Source organism: Carassius carassius, chromosome 1 (genome assembly GCF_963082965.1).
Source record: "Carassius carassius chromosome 1, fCarCar2.1, whole genome shotgun sequence".
Lineage (NCBI taxonomy): Eukaryota > Metazoa > Chordata > Actinopteri > Cypriniformes > Cyprinidae > Carassius > Carassius carassius.
In genome coordinates, this window is record NC_081755.1 from 44,258,860 (window position 1) to 44,283,579 (window position 24,720).

General features: G+C 39.2%; 1 protein-coding gene across 6 annotated transcripts in view; it reads right to left on the minus strand.

Annotated features, from left to right (window-relative positions):
• The window catches only part of LOC132151902 (Fc receptor-like protein 5), a 628,771-nt gene that overhangs the window by 490,824 nt on the left and 113,227 nt on the right, over positions 1-24,720 (minus strand). For 5 of the 6 annotated variants that reach the window (XR_009436453.1, XM_059560447.1, XM_059560440.1 and 2 more), the window contains 2 exons: positions 5,805-6,086; positions 4,782-5,024 (listed from right to left, as the gene is read on the minus strand). Coding sequence is in view for 5 of the 6 variants with exons in the window: in XM_059560447.1 (XP_059416430.1) it covers positions 4,782-5,024; positions 5,805-6,086 (525 nt within the window). In the remaining variant the exon portion in view is untranslated. Of the gene's footprint in view, positions 1-4,781; positions 5,025-5,804; positions 6,087-7,991; positions 8,163-8,335; positions 8,471-8,542; positions 8,816-24,720 lie in introns of all 6 variants that reach the window. The other variant, XM_059560465.1, reaches the window with a different exon arrangement.

Consider the following 24,720-nt stretch of genomic DNA (forward strand, 5'->3'; position numbering starts at 1 on the left):
GATATAAAGTTTTCACTAACTAAGGACTTATGTCTATTTATTAAAAACTACTTAGTTTAATTATTGTAACGTTTAAATCTATTTAATGCTGCTATCACGCCTCCTGCCCGGCCCTCTCTAGCGCTGGAGGCGTGTTTTTTTCTTCCGGAGCATTCCCGAGCCTCATTCTAACTGTTCATCGGTGCCGGGAGGTTTTTACGGACGCTTCACAACTCTGCCGGAGGATCCTTTTTTTTTTCTTTCGTCTAACAGTCTCGCTTTTTAAAATTGTAGTTAGTGGTAAAGTACTGCATAGATTTGACAAGTATCTTGTCTGATGTAGGCTATTTTCTTTTAGATCCGCGTAAATGCCTAAGTTACCTATTTTTTTCTTTTGTTTTAACTTTTCACCCGATGTGACAAACGCCTACTTTCTTGGTTTATAACATTGCTTTACGTTCGCTTCTTTTTTTTTTTTGTTTGAGTCGAGCTAACGTTACCGGAGACGTCATAACACTTTGCTGTGAGATCTTTTTTTTTCTTTTGTTTAACTCTTGTCAGTAAAATTTTAGTTAGTGGTAAAGTACAACATAGTTTTGACAAGTATCTTGTGCTGGTGTTTTAAAGACGGGGTCTGGTGTATTTTATTTTAGATCCGCGTAATGTCTACCATCTTTTTTCTTTTGTTTTAAATTTTCTCTAACCTCGTGACAAAACGCCTACTTTTCTGGTTTGTATCGCTGCTTTACATTCGTTTCTTTTTTCAGTTTGAGGTAAGGTACAAATGCTAAAACTCTATTACCTAGTTTTCTTTATTTTCTAACTGGTAACAAAACACCATTTTTAAATTGTAATGCTACAAGCTCTCACATCTTTTTCACGTATTGCTTAACGAAAACATATCTGATAGTTTTGACTCGTTTGGTTGTATCAGATAAATAACCAGTAACCTAGTTTTATTTCATTTGTAACAACTGTAACAACGTTTTTACACTTTTCCAACTACGAAAACGATCATTACATTGTTTCCATTGATGGTATGTGTTTATAATCTGTTTCTTGAAATACACTGTTTATTTAAAACCTTAATAAAATCTTCCCTTGCACCATTTTCATGATTTCGCCCCTTTTCAAAGTTTAAAAAAAGCACATAGCTTCCCACAACTTCTCCCACCCTCCGAAATTCCTCCTTGGCTCATAAGTTCATATTAAGGTCACTGGAGGGTGTACAGGGAGGGGAGGGGGGTGTTCAAACAGGTGTCCAGAACAGATGGCTTTTATGACCCTCATCAATCAAATTTTTGGAGACAAGGGGCCCTGGATCCTCTCTCTTATTTCATTTAATTATTCTCCCCAAGGTCGGCTAATAAAGCTCTTTTAAATGTCCCACGGTCACGAGTCAGTCTTTTGTTCGTTCTCTTGGCTCGGTGTTCATCTTCAGTTCTCTCTTCACAGCAGTTCAGTCAGTATACTGTTTGAGTAAATGAATTACTCCAGGATATTTGTACCCAAAAATACACATGAATTAGACGAAATTGCTGACAACATGGGCACTATTTTCTCTAATACATTAGAAGCTGTTGCCCCCATCAAATTGAAAAAGGTTAGAGAAAAACGTACTGTGCCATGGTATAACAGTAATACTCACTCTCTCAAGAAAGTAACTCGTAGTCTTGAACGCAAATGGAGAAAAACTAACTTGGAAGTTTTTAGAATTGCATTGAAAAACAGTATGTCCAGCTATAGACAGGCTCTAAAAACTGCTAGGGCAGAGCATATCCACAAACTCATTGAAAATAACCAAAACATTCCAAGGTTTTTATTTAGCACAGTGGCTAAATTAACAAATTACCAGACGCCACCTGATTCAAATATTCCACCAACGTTAAATAGTAATGACTTTATGAATTTCTTCACTGATAAAATAGATAACATTAGAAATACAATAGCGAATGTAGATTCTACAGCGTCTAACACTTCAGTTTCATCCATCGCACCCAAAGATAAACTGCAGTGCTTTACAAATATAGGACAGGAAGAGATAAATAAACTTATCACTGTATCTAAACCAACAACATGTTTATTAGATCCTGTACCCACTAAATTACTAAAAGAGCTGTTACCTGTAGCCGAAGAACCGCTTCTCAATATCATTAACTCGTCGTTATCTTTAGGTCACGTCCCAAAACCATTCAAGCTGGCGGTTATCAAGCCTCTTATTAAGAAACCAAAACCAGATCTTAGTGTACTGGCAAATTATAGGCCTATTTCAAATCTTCCATTTATGTCTAAAATTTTAGAAAAAGTTGTGTCTGCTCAATTGAGCACCTTCCTGCATAAAAATGATCTGTATGAAGAATTTCAGTCAGGTTTTAGGCTCCACCATAGCACAGAAACTGCACTTGTTAAAATTACAAATGACCTGCTCCTTGCATCAGATCAAGGCTACATCTCATTTCTAGTCTTACTTGATCTTAGTGCTGCATTCGACACCATAGATCATGACATACTCATAGATCGATTACAAAACTATACAGGTATTCAAGGGCAGGCTCTAAGATGGTTTAGATCCTACCTGTCCGATCGCTACCATTTTGTTTACTTAAATGGGGTGTCATCTCATTTATCATCAGTAAAATATGGAGTGCCACAAGGATCCGTCCTAGGTCCCCTTCTATTTTCAATATACATGTTGCCCCTTGGTAATATTATTAGAAAATACGGAATTAGCTTCCACTGTTATGCTGATGATACTCAGCTATATATCTCAACGAGAGCAGATGAAACTTCCCAATTATCTAAGCTAACAGAGTGTGTTAAAAATGTAAAAGATTGGATGACAAATAATTTTCTCCAATTAAATTCGGATAAGACAGAGATATTAATTATTGGACCAAAAAACACCACACAGAATCTTGTAGATTACAATCTGCATCTAGACAGATGTACTGTTACTTCATCTACAGTCAGAAATCTGGGTGTTATATTGGACAGCAATTTGTCTTTTGAAAAACATATTTCCAATGTTACAAAAACTGCATTCTTCCATCTTAGAAACATTGCCAAGCTACGAAACATGTTATCTGTTTCTGATGCAGAAAAGCTAGTTCATGCATTCATGACCTCTAGACTGGACTATTGTAATGCACTTCTAGGTGGTTGTCCTGCTTCGTCAATAAACAAGCTACAGGTAGTCCAAAATGCAGCAGCTAGAGTCCTTACGAGGTCAAGAAAATATGATCATATTACCCCAATTTTACAGTCTCTGCACTGGCTACCTATTAAGTTCCGTATCAGTTACAAATTATCATTACTTACCTATAAGGCCCTAAATGGTTTAGCTCCTGCGTACCTAACTAGCCTTCTACCACGCTACAACCCATCACGCACCCTAAGGTCACAAAACGCTGGACTTTTGGTAGTTCCTAGGATAGCAAAGTCCACTAAAGGAGGTAGAGCTTTTTCACATTTGGCTCCCAAACTCTGGAATAGCCTTCCTGATAATGTTCGGGGTTCAGACACACTCTCTCTGTTTAAATCTAGATTAAAAACGCATCTCTTTCGCCAAGCATTCGAATAATGTATCTCTTAAATTGTGAGTGTAGTTGCATCTGCATTTTTATTCTTTAGCTTGGGTTAAACTAATTTTACTTTGTTGGATCAGCAGCTATGCTAATGATGTCTCTATTTTGTTTCTATGTTTTGCCACGGGATTTACATCCCATGGTAACTAGGATTTACACAAGCTCCAGTCTGGATCCAGAACACCTGAGAAGAGATGATGCTGACCCTCAGAGGACCCCAGATGATGCTAACCTTGAATCAACAAACAGAACTAACAATTATTGCTACATGTGTGACTGCATCATATAATTACTATTAATTAATAATATTGATAGTTCATTGTCTAGCTAACTACGTCTTGTATTATTATTATTATTTTTTATTTTTTCTAAAATCCTGTCAAACGTGCACAAACTACTAGCTACTACTAAATATTGTAGAAACATAATTTTCTGTAAAGTTGCTTTGTAACGATTTGTATTGTAAAAAGCGCTATACAAATAAACTTGAATTGAATTGAATTGAACATGGACTACTTTGATGATGTTTTTCTTAATTTTCTGGATATGGACAGTAGACCGTACACAGTTTCAATGGAGGGACTGAGAGCTGTCGGACTAAATCTAAAATATCTTAAACTGTGTTCTGAAGATAAACGGAGGTCTCACGGGTTTGGAACAACATGAGGGTGAGTTATTAATGACATCATTTTGATTTCTGGGTGAACTATCCCTTTAAGTGAGAGCCTTTGCAGTAGCTGCTCTATGGTTATTGAATCAGTTCCAACCTAACATTAAAAGTTCTCTGTCTATTTCAGTTATTAAGTCTAGTCTAAAACGCATCTTTATTCTATGGCCTTTCCTGATTTTTTATTTATGGATTAGTATTGTTATTTTGGATTTTACTTTGCATTTTATTTTATACTTTACTGTATTTTATGATTGTTTTGTACAGCACTTTGGTCAGTGTAAGATGACTTTAAATGTACTTCTTAATTACAAAAATGATTGACTGAACAAACACACTGATCTACAACACAACAGCAAAAAAAAAAAAAAAAAAAACTTGGTGAAAATAAATAAATGTAGTTTATAACAGTAGTCATGTCCGAGTAGGGCTAAAGTAGGGGAGAGCAGGAAGACCACAAAATCACTTGATCTTTTTCATAATATAATGCATTCAAAATTTCTAAATGACACAGAAATATTTCAGCAGTGTTTATTGATGTACAGTCTCACCTGTGACTGAGATCCAGCTCTTGGGTGACTCTCCTCTCTTTGGGTGTCTGCAGTAGTAGAAACCCTCATGTGACTTTGAGACAGTAGAGATGATCATCTCTGTAGTTTGATTCTGGATGAGTGATGCATCTTTATAGAAATCAGCTCTGAGGATTGGTGGAGTTGAATGTTCATATAAACAGCGTAGAGCCAGAGAATCTCCTTCAGTCACAGGATGAACAGGACTCTCCAGAATCACACAAGCTACACAAACAGAGACAACATGAGCTGACAAATAGTAAAAATAGAGTATAATAGTATAGTATAATACATAAACAATGTGATGACAATAATGATAATAATAATGCATTTTATTTAGAGACACCTTTCATTGTAGTCTTTATGATTGGGTCATCATTAAGTTACGAGTTATGGATCATTTGTTTAACTTTTTTATCAATTTGATGAATAATGTATTTTATAAATAGACTGCAGCAATTTTTACTAGAAACTCTGTTATTATTATACTACTTATTGTTTAGTTATTTTGTTTAGTTGCCTAAAAGTTAATGATATCTATTTAAAAAATAAAATATTGATACAGTATATAGTTAATATAAATATTAAAAATAAAACTTCTTTCTAAAAATTTTTTAACTATATTTGCTCAATAATGTTCATAGCACTTTGAGTTAGTTCAAAACTTTGAGTATGAATACAATTTTTCACGCTCAGAGTTATTTTATATAGGACAAGGAAAATCAAGACTTAGATAATTAATAAACTGTATTTCTAAATTAGCAAATCTGCAAATATTGTCTTAAATAAAGTCTGATTATGCATATTGTAATTTGTGACTTCATGTTTTATGTAGTTTAAATGCGGTCCACTTGGCCTCTGAACTTAAGTAGCTCTGGTCTCGCGGATTCGTTTTCATTTAGGATTACAATTTTATGTGTGATTGAATTAAAATTTCAGCTCTTTAAATCTGAAACTTAAAACAAGGGCTTTGAGAATTAAATAAATATAGAAACACAGACTCACAGTGTACAGTGATATTAACAGGATGATAGTTCTCTCCAGATTCAGACTGACACCAGTACACTCCAGTGTCTGATGTGCTGGTGGAGTTGTTTGTACACATAGATCCTGTTTTTGATCCCCAGCGTGATGATGAACAATCTTCCAGCCCCCAAATGTCTGTGTATGCTCTCACTGTCCATCTATCAGAGTTACTCTGGTCCTCACAGCTCAGAGAGAGAGAGACAGATGTGAAGTGTTGAGTTCTGCTGGGACTGATGATCAGAGAGACTGGAGGAGAAACACCTGAGAAGACAATTACAGTTTGGAAATCAAGTCAAAACTGTTTTATTGATCAGTGTACTTTACACAATGAACACTGTTTAAAAACAGCTTTTCATAAAAATATGACAGTTCTATAATATCTGAAAATTTGTAAGTCATCACTGAATATTTCTAGTTAAAACTTCATAAACAAAATTACACATGAATATAATTGTCATTACACTGTCACCAAGCACACCAAAGAAAACTGCGATGACCAACAAAAACCTCAAGAAGGTGCTGGAGAACAAAAAATCTTGGGAGAAACTATAGACCTGACTCAGGAGTCGGTTCAAACTAAACCGTGTGAACCTTGTAGTATTTATCAAACTAAAAAATGACTGATTGAGCGTTTATAAGGTCAATCCTTTATCATTTGCTGATGTGCACACTGATCAAGATGCGGTCAAGCACATAAAAATAAAAAAATCCATTTCATAATGGAAACAATCTTTATTAAAGTGATCAAATTATACATTTTTATTACGCCTATTTGATTATTTTCCTTCAATTCACTTATGTACTTTTGCCACAATAGTTAAAATTTAGTTTTTTTATGAATATTTTCCACCATTAGAATTAAATTTTTTTTACATTTTTGCTGTAGTCAAGGTTGTAGTGATTAGTTTGGTCTGATAGTGTCTGCTAGTACAAACCCGATTCCAAAAAAGTTGGGACACTGTACAAATTGTGAGCAAAAAAAGAATGGAATAATTTACAAATATCATAAACTTATATTTTATTCACAATATAATATAGATAACATATCAAATGTTGAAAGTGAGACTTTTTGAAATGGTGGCTCATTTTGGATTTCATACACATTCCAAAAAAGTTGGGACAGGTAGCAATAAGAGGCCGGAAAAGTTAAATGTACATATAAGGAACAGCTGGAGGACCAATTTGCAACTTTTTAGGTCAATTGGCAACATGATTGGGTATACAAAAGCCTTAGAGTGGCAGTGTCTCTCAGAAGTCAAGATGGGCAGAGGATCACCAATTCAGCTGCGGCAAAAAATAGTGGAGCAAGAAAGGAGTTTCTCAGAGAAAAATTGCAAAGAGTTTGAAGTTATCATCATCTACAGTGCATAATATCCAAAGTTTCAGAGAATCTGGAATAATCTCTGTGCGTAAAGTTCAAGGGTGGAAAACCATACTGGATGCCCGTGATCCTCTGGCCCTTAGACAGCACTGCATCAGATACAGGAATGCTACTGTAATGGTAATCACAACATGGGCTCAGGAATACTTCCAGAGGTGAACACAATCCACCGTGCCATTCGCTGTTGCCGGCTAAAACTCTATAGGTAAAAATCTTTCACCCATAGAAAACATTTGGCACATCATAAAGAAGAAGATGTGACAAAGAAGACCTAAGACAGTTGAGCAACTAGAAGCCTGTATTAGACAAGAATGGGACAACATTCTTATTCCTAAACTTGAGCAACTTGTCTCCTCAGTCCCCAGATGTTTGCAGACTGTTATAAAAAGAAGAGGGGATGCCACACAGTGGTAAACACAGCCTTGTCCCAAATTTTTTGAGATGTGTAGATGCCATGAAATTTAAAATCAGCTTTTTTTTCCCCTTAAAATGATACATTTTCTCAGTTTAACATTTGATATGTCATCTATGTTGTATTCAGAATAAAACTTACACGTCATTGCATTCTGTTTTTATTCACAATTTATACAGTGTCCCAATGTTTTTGGAATCAGGTTTGTAGATGCAGTAACTACATGACAGCAAAAGGATCCTTCTCCATTTGCACAATTAAAAATAGATGTTTATTATGATGGAATATCATTTTAAGGCACATCAAGCTCTAAAAAGATCAAGATAAATTTTCAGCACTGTCTCATTCATTCTGTGATTCAGTCTGAACTCACCAGTGACCAATAGTGGCTGTGTGTTGCTGTTCCATGTGTAATAGGGTGGTTTTCCTCTGTCTGCTTCACACACATAAACTCCTGTGTGATTTAGAGCAACAGAACTGACAGTGTAGTTTCCTCCAGCTCCTCTGCTGTTGTCTGAGAGCAGCTTATAACGAATATTGTTGTCTGTATAAAGTGAGAATGTGCAGTTACCTCAAGAAATGATCAGTCATTTTTATATGAGTCTTATAAATGACCTTTGTCGGTATAATCAATGTATTTCGATTTTTTAACTCTGTAATGTATTTTATGAAGCCAGTTCATTCAGATGTTATCACGTGAACCACATTATATCTTACCTGATGAAGCAGTTAGAGTGAACCAGCTGAATGTCCAGCCTGTAGAGGAGTCTTTAACCTCACAGATCAGAGTCACTGGATCTCCTTCAGTCAACCACTTCTGTGGAGAAACACTTAAAACTGCCTCGGGTTTATCTGAAATACAGAAATCACTCATTAATAACATGATAAACTTGTTTGTGTTTATGAAGAGATGATCAAACTCACCTGATACTGTAAGTGTAACTTCATCACTGATGTGTGATGTTCGTGATCCTCCTCTCTCTGCTCCATAACAGGAGTATTTACCTGCGTCAGACTCAGTAACAGAACTGAATGTGTGTTCCTCTAGTTCACTGAAAACACTGTCTGAACCGTCTTTATACCAGCTGTACTTCCAGCCAGAGACTCCTTCACCATCAATGTCACATCTGAGAGTGACTGTCTCTCCTCTGAATACATGTTGATCAGGTTTAATGCTCAATTTGACTTTTGGTCTTTCTGTACAAAAACAATTCACAATGAATATAATGTGTTGTTTTACAGTATAAACACAGTTACATGATTGTAAAACATTAATCAGATGAGACTGACGTGTTATTCTCTATAACACTCTATACTACAGTGTTCCTGTAGCTCAAGTGGTAGAGCATTACACTATCAAGCGTAAGGTTGGGGGTTTGATTCCCCGGGAACACATGATAGGTATAAATTGATAGCCTGTAAGTCGCTTTGGATAAAAGCGTCTGCTAAATGCATAAATTTAATTTAAATACACTGTTATAGACATTTATATACTGTATATATATATATATATATATATATATATATATATATATATATATATATATATATATATATATATATATATATATAACCTGTCAATATACAATCAATGGGAATTTGGAAACATGAGTTGTGAAGAATTTTCAACAAGTTTTCCAACAGAAGATCTTGTTTCTCTATGTAAGATCAAAGTTATTACAGAGTGAATGTAATAAATATATCTGTTGTTTAAAAAAAAAAAAAGACTCATGTTTTGGTGTTTTTGTCACACCTCAGAATTGTCACTTGAATAATTCAACTTGTTTAAAGTGCATTTATAATGATAATTAAATGTAAGTAATTCTAAGTTGGTTTGTAATAGTTACTGCAGAATCACTCGTATGTTATGAAATACATGAATCAAAGTGACTCACCTTCAGTTTGTCCACAGTTTGAAATCAGCACTAAAACACAAAGAGAAAACTCATTACAGTGTGAACATGTTCAGCTGTGTATTTTACAGCATCTTATACCTGCTCTAGAGCTAATGGCATCTGTACACGTGTAATCCAGTTAAAATATTTCAGATTCAAAACTACAAAAATAGTGTGCTCTTTCTGAGTTATGAGTGAATTTTATTTTTAAAGAACTTGAGGAATTTTCTTTCTTTCTTTTTTTTTTTTAGTAAAGATGAAAAAACATCAATATATTGTGTGGGGGACTGCATATGAGTCCAGATAAACATGAAAACAGCTGACTGGTATTTTATAGATTTGGTCACAGCAGAGAACAGTTTAGGGAATGAGAACAAAGACAAACTCTTACTAACTGTGTACTAGTGAATATTACAGCAACAGCGACAATAAGTGTAAAACAAACCAACAGAACTGATTCAACAAAGCACAAAACTGAATCACGGAACAAACACACTGATCTAAAACACAACAGAGTGTATTTCTCTTCACAAACAGCCCTAACTGCACACTTCCTCTCTCAAAATCATCTCTCACTCTTACAGTATTTCCTCGACTAGAGCTGGGCTTGAAACTCAGAGAGCAGCGAGAAAAGAAAAAAAAATATAGAATGTCCTAAATAAATTGATCCTTTTTATAATGTAATAGTAACCACTTTATTAAAATAAATTAAATTCATAGAATAGTACTCACAGAGCACAAGAGGAAGTTGACTGAGCTCCATACTGACTGAATGATGACAGACAGTTAAAGACACAAACTGTGTTAAAGCCTCAAGACTTCCTGAAACCTGCATTCAGATCTTTAGAAACCTCAGCACAGATTCAAGATGCAAAAATTTACTTAATGTGTGAGATGTTTTTGATAATCTTGAAACATATTTTCACAAAATGTCAAACTTTTTCGAAAGATTTTCTACAGAAATGTTTTCAAAGATTCATTCAGTATCGAATTGAACAACATTTATTTGTTATTATGAAAAGTTATATTCTGGTGTGTTTAATGAACAAGCAAAATGGAACAATATTTTAATGGCTCTTTATTGTTATGGTGGTAATAGCTGTATTTTTGATTATGTATTAATATGGGAATAAAGTGAACAACTGCTGCTCCTCCTTCAGTGGTTAGTGTGGTGAAGCTGACAGAGAACAAACCAAACCACAAATATGAGCTCATATCTATCTATCTATCTATCACACTCTGACACTGATGGTGTTTAGTTTGACTGATATATTTGTACCTGTGAACACAGTTTAATATTCATACACAAATACAAAGAGTGTGCAACACATTTAATGATTTGATTTCAGTTCCTCTTAATGAATCCATATTCTTAACAGTTTGATTATTGATTCTTATAGCTCCCAGGCATCTGTTCAATTGTATAAAAGGTCATGGGTCTTTTATTGTTATTTGAACAGTTTACACATGGTTGTAAAAGCACTTCAATGTGTGAGATACTGAAGGCTCTGAACAACAACAAAAGCACAGCGATGCCAAACACACAAGTACAATATAACATGACAACAACGTCTTGTCTTTCTTGCTGAAGTATTTGATGTCTGTTGAAGGAAGTATTTATTGTGTGTTTACAAACACCTTTAATGACTTTTCACAGATTTTTAGAGTCATAACTGCAGACCTAACAAATGAAAATGTCTGATGAGAAGAAGAAAAGAACAGTCCATTGTATCAAATACTTAGGGGCCCTATAATAGACCCTCCGCAATGCTACACAAGGCGCAGCACAAGTGTGTTTGCTAGTTTCAGTCCGGTGCTGTTCGCATTTTCCCGTCCAGCGGAGTGAAGTAATTCATGAGTGAAGTAAAGGGTTCTTTATGAATGGTTCACAGAATCATTAGGCTTGTTCGACTTGAAACAGCTCATCACCATCAGATTGATCATGTGTGACATCAAAGTACCGCAAGAGCTTTTAGAGAGCATATGGCTTCTTGTGCTTTTGAATTGCTCTCGCTGTACTTTGATAGCACACACCGATCCATCTGTGCAGCGCCACTTCAAATCCAATGCACATGCCATTGGTTCAACTGGCCAAATGGTTCACCAAATTCATTCAAAACGTGTATTAAGAAATGAAATGCCGCTGTGGGTTGCTCGGGGATGAACAGTTCTGCTTTGTCTTTAACTTCTGGTTGGCAAAATTGAGCAAAACAGACAACATTTTCTCTAAAATATCACAATATTAACTTCTTATGTTGTATAAGATGTGTATCATATTTGCACTAGTGTGATATTGCACTTAGCCTACTGCTCGTGTGATATTTCTTAAATATGTGATGTAAATATCGGGCATTATGCCCCATATCTTGAATATTAGGGATATTCTCTAGGCTCCATCACGCAGTAAGTTGTTGCTCTGCCTCATATTAGTCATAAATCGACTGTATGAAATGGCAGATCTTCCACATAGGTATGGGCTGGGACAAGTGCGTTAAATGCATTGAGAATTTTAACGTGTTATTTTTCTCCATAATTAATTAATCTAATTCACGCGTTAAATTACCAGTCCTAGATTATAATGGCATTTAATAAATCATTCAGCTGTTATACCTCTCATCCTGATGCACTCGAAGATCAGCACGACTGTCACTAGCAGATATGGACAAACTGTCAGTACAGAACTGAGTGTGTGGAGGACAGAGATCTGAGATTCTGAATGAGACACACAAACACTTTATCAAGCACTATATCTGAATGAGAGCATATGGTTCTATGGTGTTCTGATTGATCACTAGGACACAGCTTTCAACCTCTCCCTCTGTCTGTCTGTGTTTCCCTCGTGCTTCAAAAAATCCAACATTGTGCCCATTCCAAAGTGACGTGACATACAGCCAAGTATGGTGACCCATACCCAGAATTTGTGCTCTGCATTTAATCCATCCAAAGTGCACACACACAGCAGTGAACACACACACACACACACACACCATGAACACACACCCGGACACACACCCAGGAGTCATACTCTCTAACCACTAGGCAGAGCCGGACAGTAACGGAGTACATTTACTTGAGTACAGTACTTAAGTACAATTTTGAAGGATCTGTACTTTACTCGAGTATCATTTTAGGGGAGTACTCATGACTCTACTCAAGTACATTTGAGAGGCAAATATTGTACTCTTTACTCCGCTACGTTTCTATCCATAACCGTAAGTACCCGTTAGTTCTTTGGCCCCGTCCACGCGGTGACGGAGCTTACCCCAATCCGATCTTTTTTTCCCTCGTCTCAAGAAATATCCGTTTCCACACGAAACCACAAAATGATGTAGTATACATGCCAGACCAGCAGGTGGCGCTGTAATTCTGCCACAGAGATATACTTAAAACGGAGAAGAAGACATGGACTATGCTCAAAAACCTTGCGCGTGGTACACAAACAAACATGGAACAATATATTTATTAATCTGTGTTAATGTTAGTTAATAAAAAGACAATCGTTCAGTGTTTGTTCATGTTTTTGTTGCTGTTACATGACGTAGCTGTGTCTGACTAGGGGCGAGACAGGGGCTGCTGACCTTCATCGTTTCAGAAAATATACCGATTCGCTGTCCAGACATAAAGGCGGTGTCTTCAAATTTATCCACTCTGGGACCCAGTTTAAAAAAACATCGGTTTCACTCTTCCAAAACACCAGATCCGTGTGGACGAAACGCCTATCCGATAAAAAATGTGTGCGTATTCACAGAAGCGCGTCTCCGTGTGGACAGGAAAAAAGGAAAAAATACAAATCTCGGAAACCCTCAATTTGTTGTTTCCCTCTCAAGCGTGATTGGATTGTGCAGGCGCCACTGATTGGGACAGCCTATAAGCAATCACCTTCAGCTTTCCGCCAAAGACTTCATGACATTGAATTGAATTGAATTGAAGTACAGTACACACACACACACACACACACAAAGTTGACACACATAGATTGTGTGTGTGAAAATGGTGTTAATTCAGACACCAAGTATTTTCTCCTGCCTTTGCCTGTATGTCAATCTGAGAGGAAGGGGCTTAATACTGTCACTCAGATGAGCTGAATTTTATTTTTCTTTCTTTGTACGCTGACTTAAACACAGCTGATTAGCTGATTTTCTTTAATCATTATAATTTTCTCTTCTTTGCTCTTTGCTGCGTACATGGTGAGGTTCACAGGTGTGTCAGAACATTGCTATATTGCTATATTGCCTTCTTGGCTGGTTTATGTTTATTGATTTGATTGATGAAAAAACAGAGAAACTCACATGTACACACAATTGTTAGCTGAATTTTCTTTTCTGATATTACACATTGATGTAAGCTGAGCATTTGCTTTGATGTTCTTGAGTATGCTGTGTGTTTAACACAGTCAGGTTCAAATCTGGGTGCAAAAAATCCATTAAAACTCTAGCAGAGGTTTGTCAGAGCATTGCCATTGTGCTGTTGCCTTGTGGGCAAGTGAGAATTGTTAAATAAAGCAACATGGTAAAAAGAAGAAAATGACTTGATTTTACTTTCAATTACAAGATATTCTCCAAGGTATTAATATTAACATTTTTCATAACTCCATGTGGGACATTTCTGTACATAAATGTAAGCACTGTGGCAGTGTTACAGACACGCCAGGTTCCACCTCCTTCCAATAACACAGCGCACTCCCTCACCTGAATACTAATCACTCCCACCTGATCCTCATCCACCAGAAATCACCTCAGCACTACAAATACCACACACACGCACTCAGTCAGCATCCGGTCTCGTTCGCAACAAGGTCTTACCTGTATGCTAACTCTAAGGACTAACTCTATCTCTACTTACCTCTCTCCAGCGATCTCCAGAAGTTCCCAATCCTCATCGTGCGTGTGTGTGGTACACCCTCCTCCTCCAGCGTCTCTACCCCACTTCAACGGATCCATTCTTCACTGCCTCCAGCACCATCACGTTACCCAGCACTACCGGCTCGTCTGCTTGTGCCTGAATAAACTGTGTTTCTGTTATCCACAGCCTCCTGTAGTGGTATTCCGTTACAGAAGACCGGACCAAGACCGATAGGCACAAGCATGAGCCTCGCAGACCCCTTCCAAAACCTGGACGACGCATTGTGTCGGACACTCACCACTCTACGCGCATCCCCAACACCTGCGAGCACTTCCACCGACAATTCCAGCACTTCCTCACCTGCCGTGCACGCCAGTCCCATGGCCAAGCCCGCGCCCTACTCTGGTTCGACAGAGGATTGCAGCGGATTTCTACTCCAATGCTCGGTGGTCCTGGAGATGCAGCCGCACTTATACCCTACCGAAAGATCTAAGGTGGCCTTCCTGATATCTCAATTGCAAGGTAAAGCACTTCAGTGGGCCGATTCAATTTGGACACAGAATAACCCAGTTATCCAGTCTTATTCTAGCTTCATCAACCATTTCCGAGAAGTTTTTGGCAGACCAGCTTGGGACTCGTCTATTGGTGAGAAGCTTTATAACTTGAAACAGGGAAAAATGTCTGTCAATGAATATGCTCTTCAGTTCAGGACTCTAGCGGCCACCAGTGGATGGAATGAGCAGGCCTTGCTGACTACCTACCATCAGGGATTGGAACCTCGAGTGTGGTTGCATCTTGCTGCATACGAGAACACCATTGGGCTAGAACGGTTCATTCAACTCTCCATCCGCTTCGCCACCCGTATTCAGTCGTGCCTCGAAGAGCACCAGGGCCAGGCATATTCCAACTCGCCATTCTGCCGACCAGAGGCCGTCAGCTCCCCAGAACCAGCCAGCGAACCCATGCTCGTCGATTCCTATCGACTCACTGCGGCTGAAAGACAAAGACGGCTTGCCCAGAATCTGTGTCTCTACTGTGCATCCCCGGGGCATATCATCTCCGTATGCCCCGTCCGTCCTCCTCGTCCCATGGTGAGTGCCATTCTCCCTTCGAAGTATCAAATGAAACCACTAACCACTGTTGTGACACCTCCACTCAGATGATATTAAATGTTCCAAAATCTCGACTTAAATCCAAAGGCGACAAAGCTTTCTCAGTTCTTGGTCCTAAGCTCTGGAATTCCCTACCTTTGTCCATTAGACTTTCCCCTACACTTTTTACATTTAAATCTTCTCTTAAAACTTATTTTTTTTCTCAGGCATATGCGTAACTTGATATTAATTATTAAATAAATATTTTTTTTTTTTTTAGTCTAAATTATTGTTTTAAATTGCATGATGTTTCCGGTCTTAATTCTATTATTTTGTTGTATGTTTTGCTTTCTTTTCATATTTTATTATTAGTCTTTAAATTGTATTGTATAATGGATGTTTTGTTTGGTATGTTGTGCAGCACTTTGGTCAGCATTTATGTTGTTTTAAAGGGCTATATAAATAAACTTGACTTGACTTACTGCCGCTGACATCTCTCTTCCAGTTTCCGCCCTCCTCGATTCTGGGTCAGCCGGCAACTTCATCTCCGGCGCCCTCTGCCGTCAACTCAAACTCGCTACTACGGCAACGCCGTCAGCCTACCAGATCCACAAAATAACTGGAAGGCCTTTGAGTAGAAGATGTGTGCGTCATAGTGTGGGTCCCATCACCCTCCAAACCGGACTACTCCATCAAGAGGAGATCCACCTGCTGGTTCTGGAGGAATCCACCGCTAACGTCATCCTAGGGCGCCCGTGGTTGGAGCAGCATAACCCAGTCATCTTGTGGAAGATGGGCAAAGTCCTGAAGTGGGGCGACTCCTGTTTCCAGGGCTGCATCACTGGTTGTCCTGTCCCAGCCAAACCTTCCCCGGCACCTCTTTCAGAATGTACCACCTCCATAGAGAGTCCGGTGGAAAACCAATCCATCTCCATCCCGACCTGTTACGCCCCCTTCAGTGACGTATTCTGCCCCAAACGGGCCTCCAAGCTGCCTCCACATCGGCCGTGTGACTGTGCCATCGATCTGCTTCCAGGTGAACCAGTGCCTAAAGGAAGGATATATCCCCTTTCCATCCCGGAGGAGAAGGCCATGGAGGAGTACATCAAGGAGGCGCTGGCTCAGGGTTACATTCGTCCATCTACCTCCCCTGCTGCTTCCAGTTTCTTCTTTGTGGAGAAGCATGATGGAGGCTTACGGCCCTGTATCGATTATCGGGCCCTGAACAATATAACAGTTAAGTTCCGCTATCCACTTCCCCTCGTTCCAGCTGCCCTGGTGCCACTGTGTTCACCAAATTGGACCTCCGCAGCGCATACAACCTCATCCGAATACGTGAGGGGGACGAGTGGAAAACTGCCTTCATCACCCCTACTGGCCACTATGAGTACTTGGTGATGCCGTATGGACTTGTTAACTCCCCCTCAATCTTCCAGGACTTTATCCATGAGGTGCTCCGGGAGTTCCTCCATAAGTTTGTACTTGTCTATATAGATGATATCCTCATTTACTCCTGGAGCCTAGCCGAACATCGTCGCCACATTGCGGAGGTCCTGCAACACCTGAGGGCCTTTCAGCTCTATCTCAAGGCCGAGAAATGCTCCTTCCACCAGCCCTCAGTGCAGTTCCTTGGATACAACTTCAACAGCAGTGGCATCCGGATGGACGAGGGGAAGGTACATGCTGTAAGAAATTGGCCCATTCCTACCACCATCAAAGAACTCCAACGATTCCTCGGCTTTGCCAATTTCTACAGACGTTTCATCCAAAATTACAGTACCATCACCAAACCTCTCACTAGCCTCCTCCGGAAGAAACCCAAATCCCTATCATGGATTCCAGCCGCCACAGAAGCCTTCAACTCCCTCAAGAGGGCCTTTTATGACCGCTCCATTTTAAAGTACTTGGAAGCCAGTGTAAGGACCTGAGGACGGGTGTGATATGCTCAGATTTTCTGGTTCTAGTCAGAATCCTGGCAGCAGCGTTCTGGATGAGCTGCAGCTGTCTAATTGTCTTTTTGGGAAGGCCATTGAGGAGCCCATTACAATAGTCCACCCTGCTGGTGATAAAGGCATGAACAAGTTTCTCCAAGTCTTGGCAGGAAACAAAACATCTAATTCTTGCAATGTTTTTTAAATGATAGTATGCTGATTTAGACTACTGAAACTAAGGTCTGTCTCCAATAAAACTGTTGACTTGATTTCAAAATTGTAGCTGAAACTGTCTTCTCAGGTGTTTCTCCTCCAGTCTCTCTGATCATCAGTCCCAGCAGAACTCAACACTTCACATCTGTCTCTCTCTCTCTGAGCTGTGAGGACCAGAGTAACTCTGATAGATGGAGAGTGAGAAGATATTCAGATATCTGGGGGCTGTTTGATTGTTCATCATGCTTCGGATCACAAACAGGATCTACATGTACAATCAACTCCACTGTCCCATCAGACACTGGAGTATACTGGTCTCAGTCTGAATCTGGAGAGAACTATCATCCTGTTAATATAACTGTACAATGTGAGTCTGTGTTTCTGTATTCATTCATTTCTCAAAGCACTTGTTTTAAGTTTCAGATTTAAAGAGCTGGATTGTGACTTTGATTCAATCAAACATACAATCTTATTCCTAAATGACAATGAATCCGCGAGACCAGAGCTACTGAAGATCATAGGCCAAGTGGACTACATTTAAACTACATAAAACATGAAGAGTCACAAATTACATTTTGGACTTACTTATTTAGGACAATATTTACTGATTTATTAATACAGTTCATTACTAAAAGTCTTGCTTGTCCTTGTCCTATTTAAAATAACTCTAAAAACTCAAATACTCAAAGAAAATATTGAACAAACTCAAAATGCTTATTGAGCAAATACAGTTCACAAATGTCTTTAGAGAGAAGTTTTTTTTCGTATTTATATTAACTATATATTGTATCAATATTTTATTTTTTAAAATAGATATAATTATTGTCCTAGCATGATTCTAAACAAAGCAACTAAACAAAATATCTAGTATAATAATAACACTTTCTAGTAAAAATTGCTGCAGTCTATTTATAAAAAAACAATATTCAACAAATTGATAAAAAAGTTAAACAAATGATTCACAACTCATAACTTATGACTTAAAGGTCCCTCTAAATAAAATGCATTCTTATTATTAATTTTATTATTATTATTATTATTTTTTTTTTCATCACATTGTTTATGTTTTCATACTATATACTCATGTTGTCTCTGTTTGTGTAGTTGGTGTGATTCTGGAGAGTCCTGTTCATCCTGTGACTGAAGGAGATTCTCTGGCTCTACGCTGTTTATATGAACATTCAACTCCAGCAATCCTCAGAGCTGATTTTTATAAAGATGGATCACTCATCCAGAATCAAATTACAGAGACGCTCATCTCTACTGTCTCAAAGTCACATGAGGGTTTCTACTACTGCAAACACCCAGAGAGAAGAGAGTTACCCAAGAGCTGGATCTTTGTCACAGGTGAGACTGTACATCAATAAACACTATTGAAATTTTCCTTTATAATTTATAGATGTTAATTGCTCTTATATCATGATTAGTATAACGTGATTTAGCGTTCCTGCATTTTTTTTTTCTCTTGCTGCGCTCAGATTTTCCAGCTCTAGTTCATAATATATATGAGTGAAAGATGAGTTTGAGAGAGGAAGTGTGCAGTTTGTGCTGTTTGTGAAGATAAATACACTTCAGTCATTCAGTTTGTGCTTTGTAATCAGATCTGTTGGTTTGTTTTCATAGTTAATGTGCCGAATTTTTGTATACATTCATAAGTTTTTCATAAAGACATTTTGCAATCAATACATGAAACAGGTTGATTAAACAACTGTTAGTAATATAAAATTATATCTCTGCTATTGGGACTGGAAGTCGAATTATTAGTTAAGATTAAGCTCGTTCAATGAATGAAAGACAGATCCATCCCATTTTTAGAACTAGAGACTTTAGCTGTTTTAACTTGAGTAAGTAAGCAGTTGCCCAAGTCAAGTCAAGTCACTTTTAATTATGTTTTATTAACAAGATTCGGGAGGAGCGCGTCAGATACTTAGCCTAATCAACACCACAATCACGTAATCAATACCATAGTATAAATATCGCTGACTTACCTCTGTCCATTGATGGTTTATCAGCATCCCTCCTCCACCCCATCTCCTCACTTTGAGTTCACTTTATAAATAGACGGGGAAGTGGGGGTACACGCGGTGTACTATAAGACATACTTACAGTTAGCACTTCACATTATACGCAATGTTGGACTGTTACAGTTAAAGTGCAGTGTGTGGCATACCATATTGTGGGAGTATGGTGTAGGGTGTATTAGTTTTGAGTTTTAATTAGTCTGATAGCCTCAAGGAAAAAGCTGTCCCTCAGTCGGCTAGTGCGGGATCGGATGCTGCGGAGACGTCTTCCTGAGGGCTTCAGATAGAGCAGTCTGTGGGACAGGTGGTTGGAGTCACTGATAATCCTCCAGGCTTTCCTTGTACACCTACTGGTGTAGATGTCCTTGAGGGAGGGAAGCTTACCTCCAACAATGTGGCTTGCAGTTCACACAACCCTTTACAGAGCTTCGTGGTTGCCAGCGGTGCTGTTTCCAAATCAGGCAGTGATGCTGCCCATCAGGATGCTCTCTATAGTGCAGGTGAAGAATGTCCTGAGGATGCTGGGGCTCATGTCAAACTTCCTCAACCATCTCAGGAAGACGAGGTACTGATGTGCCTTCTTCAGCACTGCGTTAGTGTGTGTAGACCAGGTGAGAATCTCATTGATGTTAACACCGAGGAACTTAAAGTTGCTTACCTGATCCACAGGTGTCCTGTCGATGCCGATGAGTCTGTGTTCTCTGCTCTGTCTCCTGAAATCCACCACCAGCTCCTTGGTCTTGTCGATGTTGAGTGAGAGGTGGTTCTCCTGACACCATTTAGTCAGGGTGCTCACCTCCTCTCTGTAGGCCATCTCATCATTGTCGGTGATCAGGCCTATCACTGTTGTGTCGTCAGCGAATTTGACAATGATGTTGGAGCTGTATGTGGCTGCACAGTCATGTGTGTACAGGGAGTACAGGAGTGGACTGAGGACACAGCCCTGAGAAGCACCAGTGTTGAGGGTAAGCAGGGATGAAGTATTGTTGCCCATTCTGACCACCTGACTTCTGCCTGTCAGGAACTCCAGGATCCAGCTGCACAGAGATCTGTTTAGTCCCAGAGTCTGGAGATTCGCAACAAGTGTGGCAGGCACTATGGTGTTAAATGCTGAGCTGTAGTCCACAAACAGCATTCTCACATAGGTGTTCTTATTTTCCAGGTGGGAGAGAACAGTGTGTAGGGTGAAAACAATAACATCATCTATAGAACGGTTGCTACGATATGCAAATTGTAGTGGATCCAATGAGGCAGCCAGCACAGAGCAGATGTAATCTCTGATGAGTCTCTCAAAACAATTGCTGAAGATGGGAATGAGAGCAACGGGCCTCCAGTCATTTAAACATGTGATTTTGTTTTTCTTTTGGGGGAAGTTGTGGCCTAGTGGCAGAGGCGGACAGAGTACACATCTTCATTACTTGAGTAAAAGTACAGATACCCCTTGCTAAATTTTGCTCAAGTACAAGTACTACAGTCACCTCACCTCCGCTTGATTTTAAAGTACTTTTACTCGTATATGAGTCAATAAAAATGACCTAGGACCGAAATATATTGCAGATATGCTCACTGAATATAAGCCTAACAGACCACTCAGATCATTAGGATCGAGTCAGTTAGAAATACCAAAGGTCAGTGATGCGCGGGTCAATGTATAAACAACCCGCACCCGACCGATGTTTTAAACTAACCCACCCGCAACTCCGACCGCAAAAAAAGAAAATATTGTACCCGACCAGCTTCCTGACCCACATTTTTTACAAGTAGTAAATGCGTCGCCCCTTTATATTAATTTAATTACTTCAATAGACTATAGCCTGCAGCATAATAAGCATTATGACCGCACACATAAGGCTTGCCACAAAGAACCGGTTAAAGTAATGATTATGAATGTGTTTAAATTAGCAAGGAGACATTTAATTGTTTAGTAATAAACTGGTGTTTTCTGTGTCGCTGCAAAGATGAAGTTGACGATGCGGACTCGCCATGAACACCAGAGAGAAATGCACATTTCATATGGATTACAAATTCAGAGAGTAGCCTATTTATTTTGGTTTTAATATTTTTGTTTAAAAGTAGACATTTCAAGTTTTCTGTAATATATTGCCTATATTTCTTTTTAAACCCACCGACTAAAAGATTAAGACACTACCTGTCCCAAAATATCACCCAAAGTTTCTACAGCTTTTTTCTTAGCCATTTCAGAATCAGGAAAAATGACTGGGGCTAACTTGTTACTTCAGTCAGTCGAGCGATATGAATGTGTGTGATGTACGGCATGATAAATGCTCGTCACTTCTGCTGCCCAAACTTTGTCAGCCTGTGGGTCATTTGGTTTATTGTAAAACGATTGAACTGATTTGCATGTTTCTTGATGATGTGCTCTCTGCTTTGCCATCTACAGGTCTTAACCAAGAGTAGGCTATGTAGAGGTCCATTCGCTATTAAAAGTGCATCTTCTCTTTTTCGTGGCCACAGCTGCTTAACCCGACCGAACAGCACGCGCGCTCTCCAATTTGAGATTCTTGAGGAGGCGTTCGTGCACCAGTCAACAGTTTGATTGACGTACGACTCAGCCTATCGACTAACGCTTTTATTGCTCTCCTCTGAACTATTGGTCATAAGTTAACAGTACGCCTATGGACGTATCCGTGTATTTATTAGGCAGTGTCAAATGAAAAAGCGGGACAGATACTCAATTTGCGTGAGGTAGGACAAAAGGTAAAATTGCTTTACAGTACAACAAAGCGGGACAGGTGATCACTCTATTCAAGCAAGTTATTCAGCCAACAAAGTGTAGGCCTATGTATTCCTCAATTGTGTCTAGTACTATATAAATTACAAAGGTAATTCAAACGACCCGACCGACCACGACCCGAATATCATTAAAAATGTTTTTTGATGACTCGTAACTGCGGGTAACCGCGGGTGACCGCAGGCACCCGCTCATTTCTGATCAACCCGCGCATCACTGCCAAGTGTTCACACAAAACAAGGGGAGTCCGCCTTTAGTTACCATGCCGCCCGCAGTTGGAATCAGCTTCCAGAAGAGATCAGATGTGCTTAAACACTAGTCACATTTAAATCTAGACTTAAAAATCTGTTTAGCTGTTCATTTATTGAATGAGCACTGTGCAATGTCCGAACTGATTGCACTATATTTTTATAAATCATTTTCTAACTGTTTTAAATTCATTTAAAATAAGTAAATCTTTTTATAATTTTAAAAGTTTTAAAATTGCTTGTTTTATTCTTATTATTTTTCTTCATTATTATTTTACTTTCTTTTATGTAAAGCACTTTGAATTACCATTGTGTACAAAATGTGCTATATAAATAAACTTGCCTTGCCTTAGTGATTGAAAACTTTTCATAAAAATTTGAAGAGTATTTCTAGTTAAAACTTCATAAACAATATGTTTGTCATTATGCCATCAGAAAGCACACCAAACAAAACTGTTACAACCAACAAAAACGTCTCAGGTTACGAATGTAACCATGGTTCCCTGAGTATGGAATGAGACACTGTGTCCTCTAGGGGTCGTTATGGGGAATGCGTCATCTTGACCCGTGTCTGAAGCATACATTGAAAACACCAAGAAGTTGGCCGGTGACATCACTACCGGTGCAACTATAGATTAATAGGCGCAGGAGAACACATCATTCACTTCTTCGTCTGAAGCTTGCTTGTGAAGCATGGCAGGAAGCTAGAGAATGCAGTGTCTCGTTCCCTACTCAGGGAACCATGGTTACATTCGTAACCTGAGACATTCCCTTTAAAGGGAACTTCAAACTGCGTTCTCTAGGCGTCACTATGGGGAACAGTATACCCATGCCACCATGCTGAAGGGAGTGCAGGCCAGAATCATGGCGAGCACTAAGTACCAACTCTACCATTTCCAAGGGTGTTGCCCCTGGGATGTTAGACGGCTCTCCGTGACATTATCCCTTACGGCCAAAGACCTAGGCTACATACCCAACTTATCTGTAAGGGCCTCAGTCTTGGGTAGAGCTCAAGACTTGATACTTTTAAAGGGATACAGCAAAGAGCCTAGCATTTTATACTAAGTCTTGCCTGTCACACATTGGCTACCGCTTGCTTGTGCATAAGCTTGCTGAAGGAACTTTTTCAACAGCTCCCTAGTGGCAACACCCTGTTTAGATAGGTATCCGAGGATACATAGGTGGAGCAGTGCCCAAGTTAAATGGGGCTTTTACCAACTCAAGAAAGGGAACGAAGCAACCGCACGAAGCCCTCACCATATAGGATTTTTAGAAAGAACGCAGAGCACTAGCGTGCGAACTTACCATAACATGGATTTTAGATACTGTTCTAAGGTTGGGGGGGGGGGGGGGGGGGGGTGGCTGCTCTCATGGCACTCTCATAGAGCAGCTCAGATGGAATGGTGCGTCTTAAAACAATATGTTTGAAAGTCATCAACTTGATCTATGGTAATAATGCTGGAGCGCTCTGGGGGAAAAACAGAGTACTCAATCTCACATGAGAGGAGAACTCCGATATCAGGAAGAGAGTAGTGCACTCATAGGCGACCCTTTTTGGTAAAGGGGAGCACTGCTAAACTACTATGAGAACCGGCCAAATAGCCTTTCATGTTGAGGGTAGCGATGCTTGAAGTGTGCAAATAAAGACACTGGCTGAGTGGAGCCCAAGCAACCAAGGTCTAACCAACTCAAGGAAAGGGAACAAAGTGTGTAACCCTTAACATATAGCATTTCAGAAAGTGCGCAGATTCTTGAGTTCACACTAACCACTTTTGTGGAATTTAGAAAGTGTTAAACGTGCACACTCACCACCATATGGTTTTCAGAAAGTACACAGAGCTAAGCATGCACTTAAAGCTTCCTAAGCATTGCAGAGGTGCCAAACCGCAAAGGAGAGGCAAGCACAAATTTACAAACCTCTGGCGGGAGGGAACATCACCTGAGACAGCACATACTGTACAAGAAGATTGTAACAACTGCCACCTCCATTTCCCACACGATGCGTCAGCAAGAAGGGATATCCAAGCGACTAGAAAACCCCTCAGGGTGACGTGGTCGGGCATCCAGGAAACTCTTTGCAGTGCCGTGCCGGGCCTGATGATCAAGAAG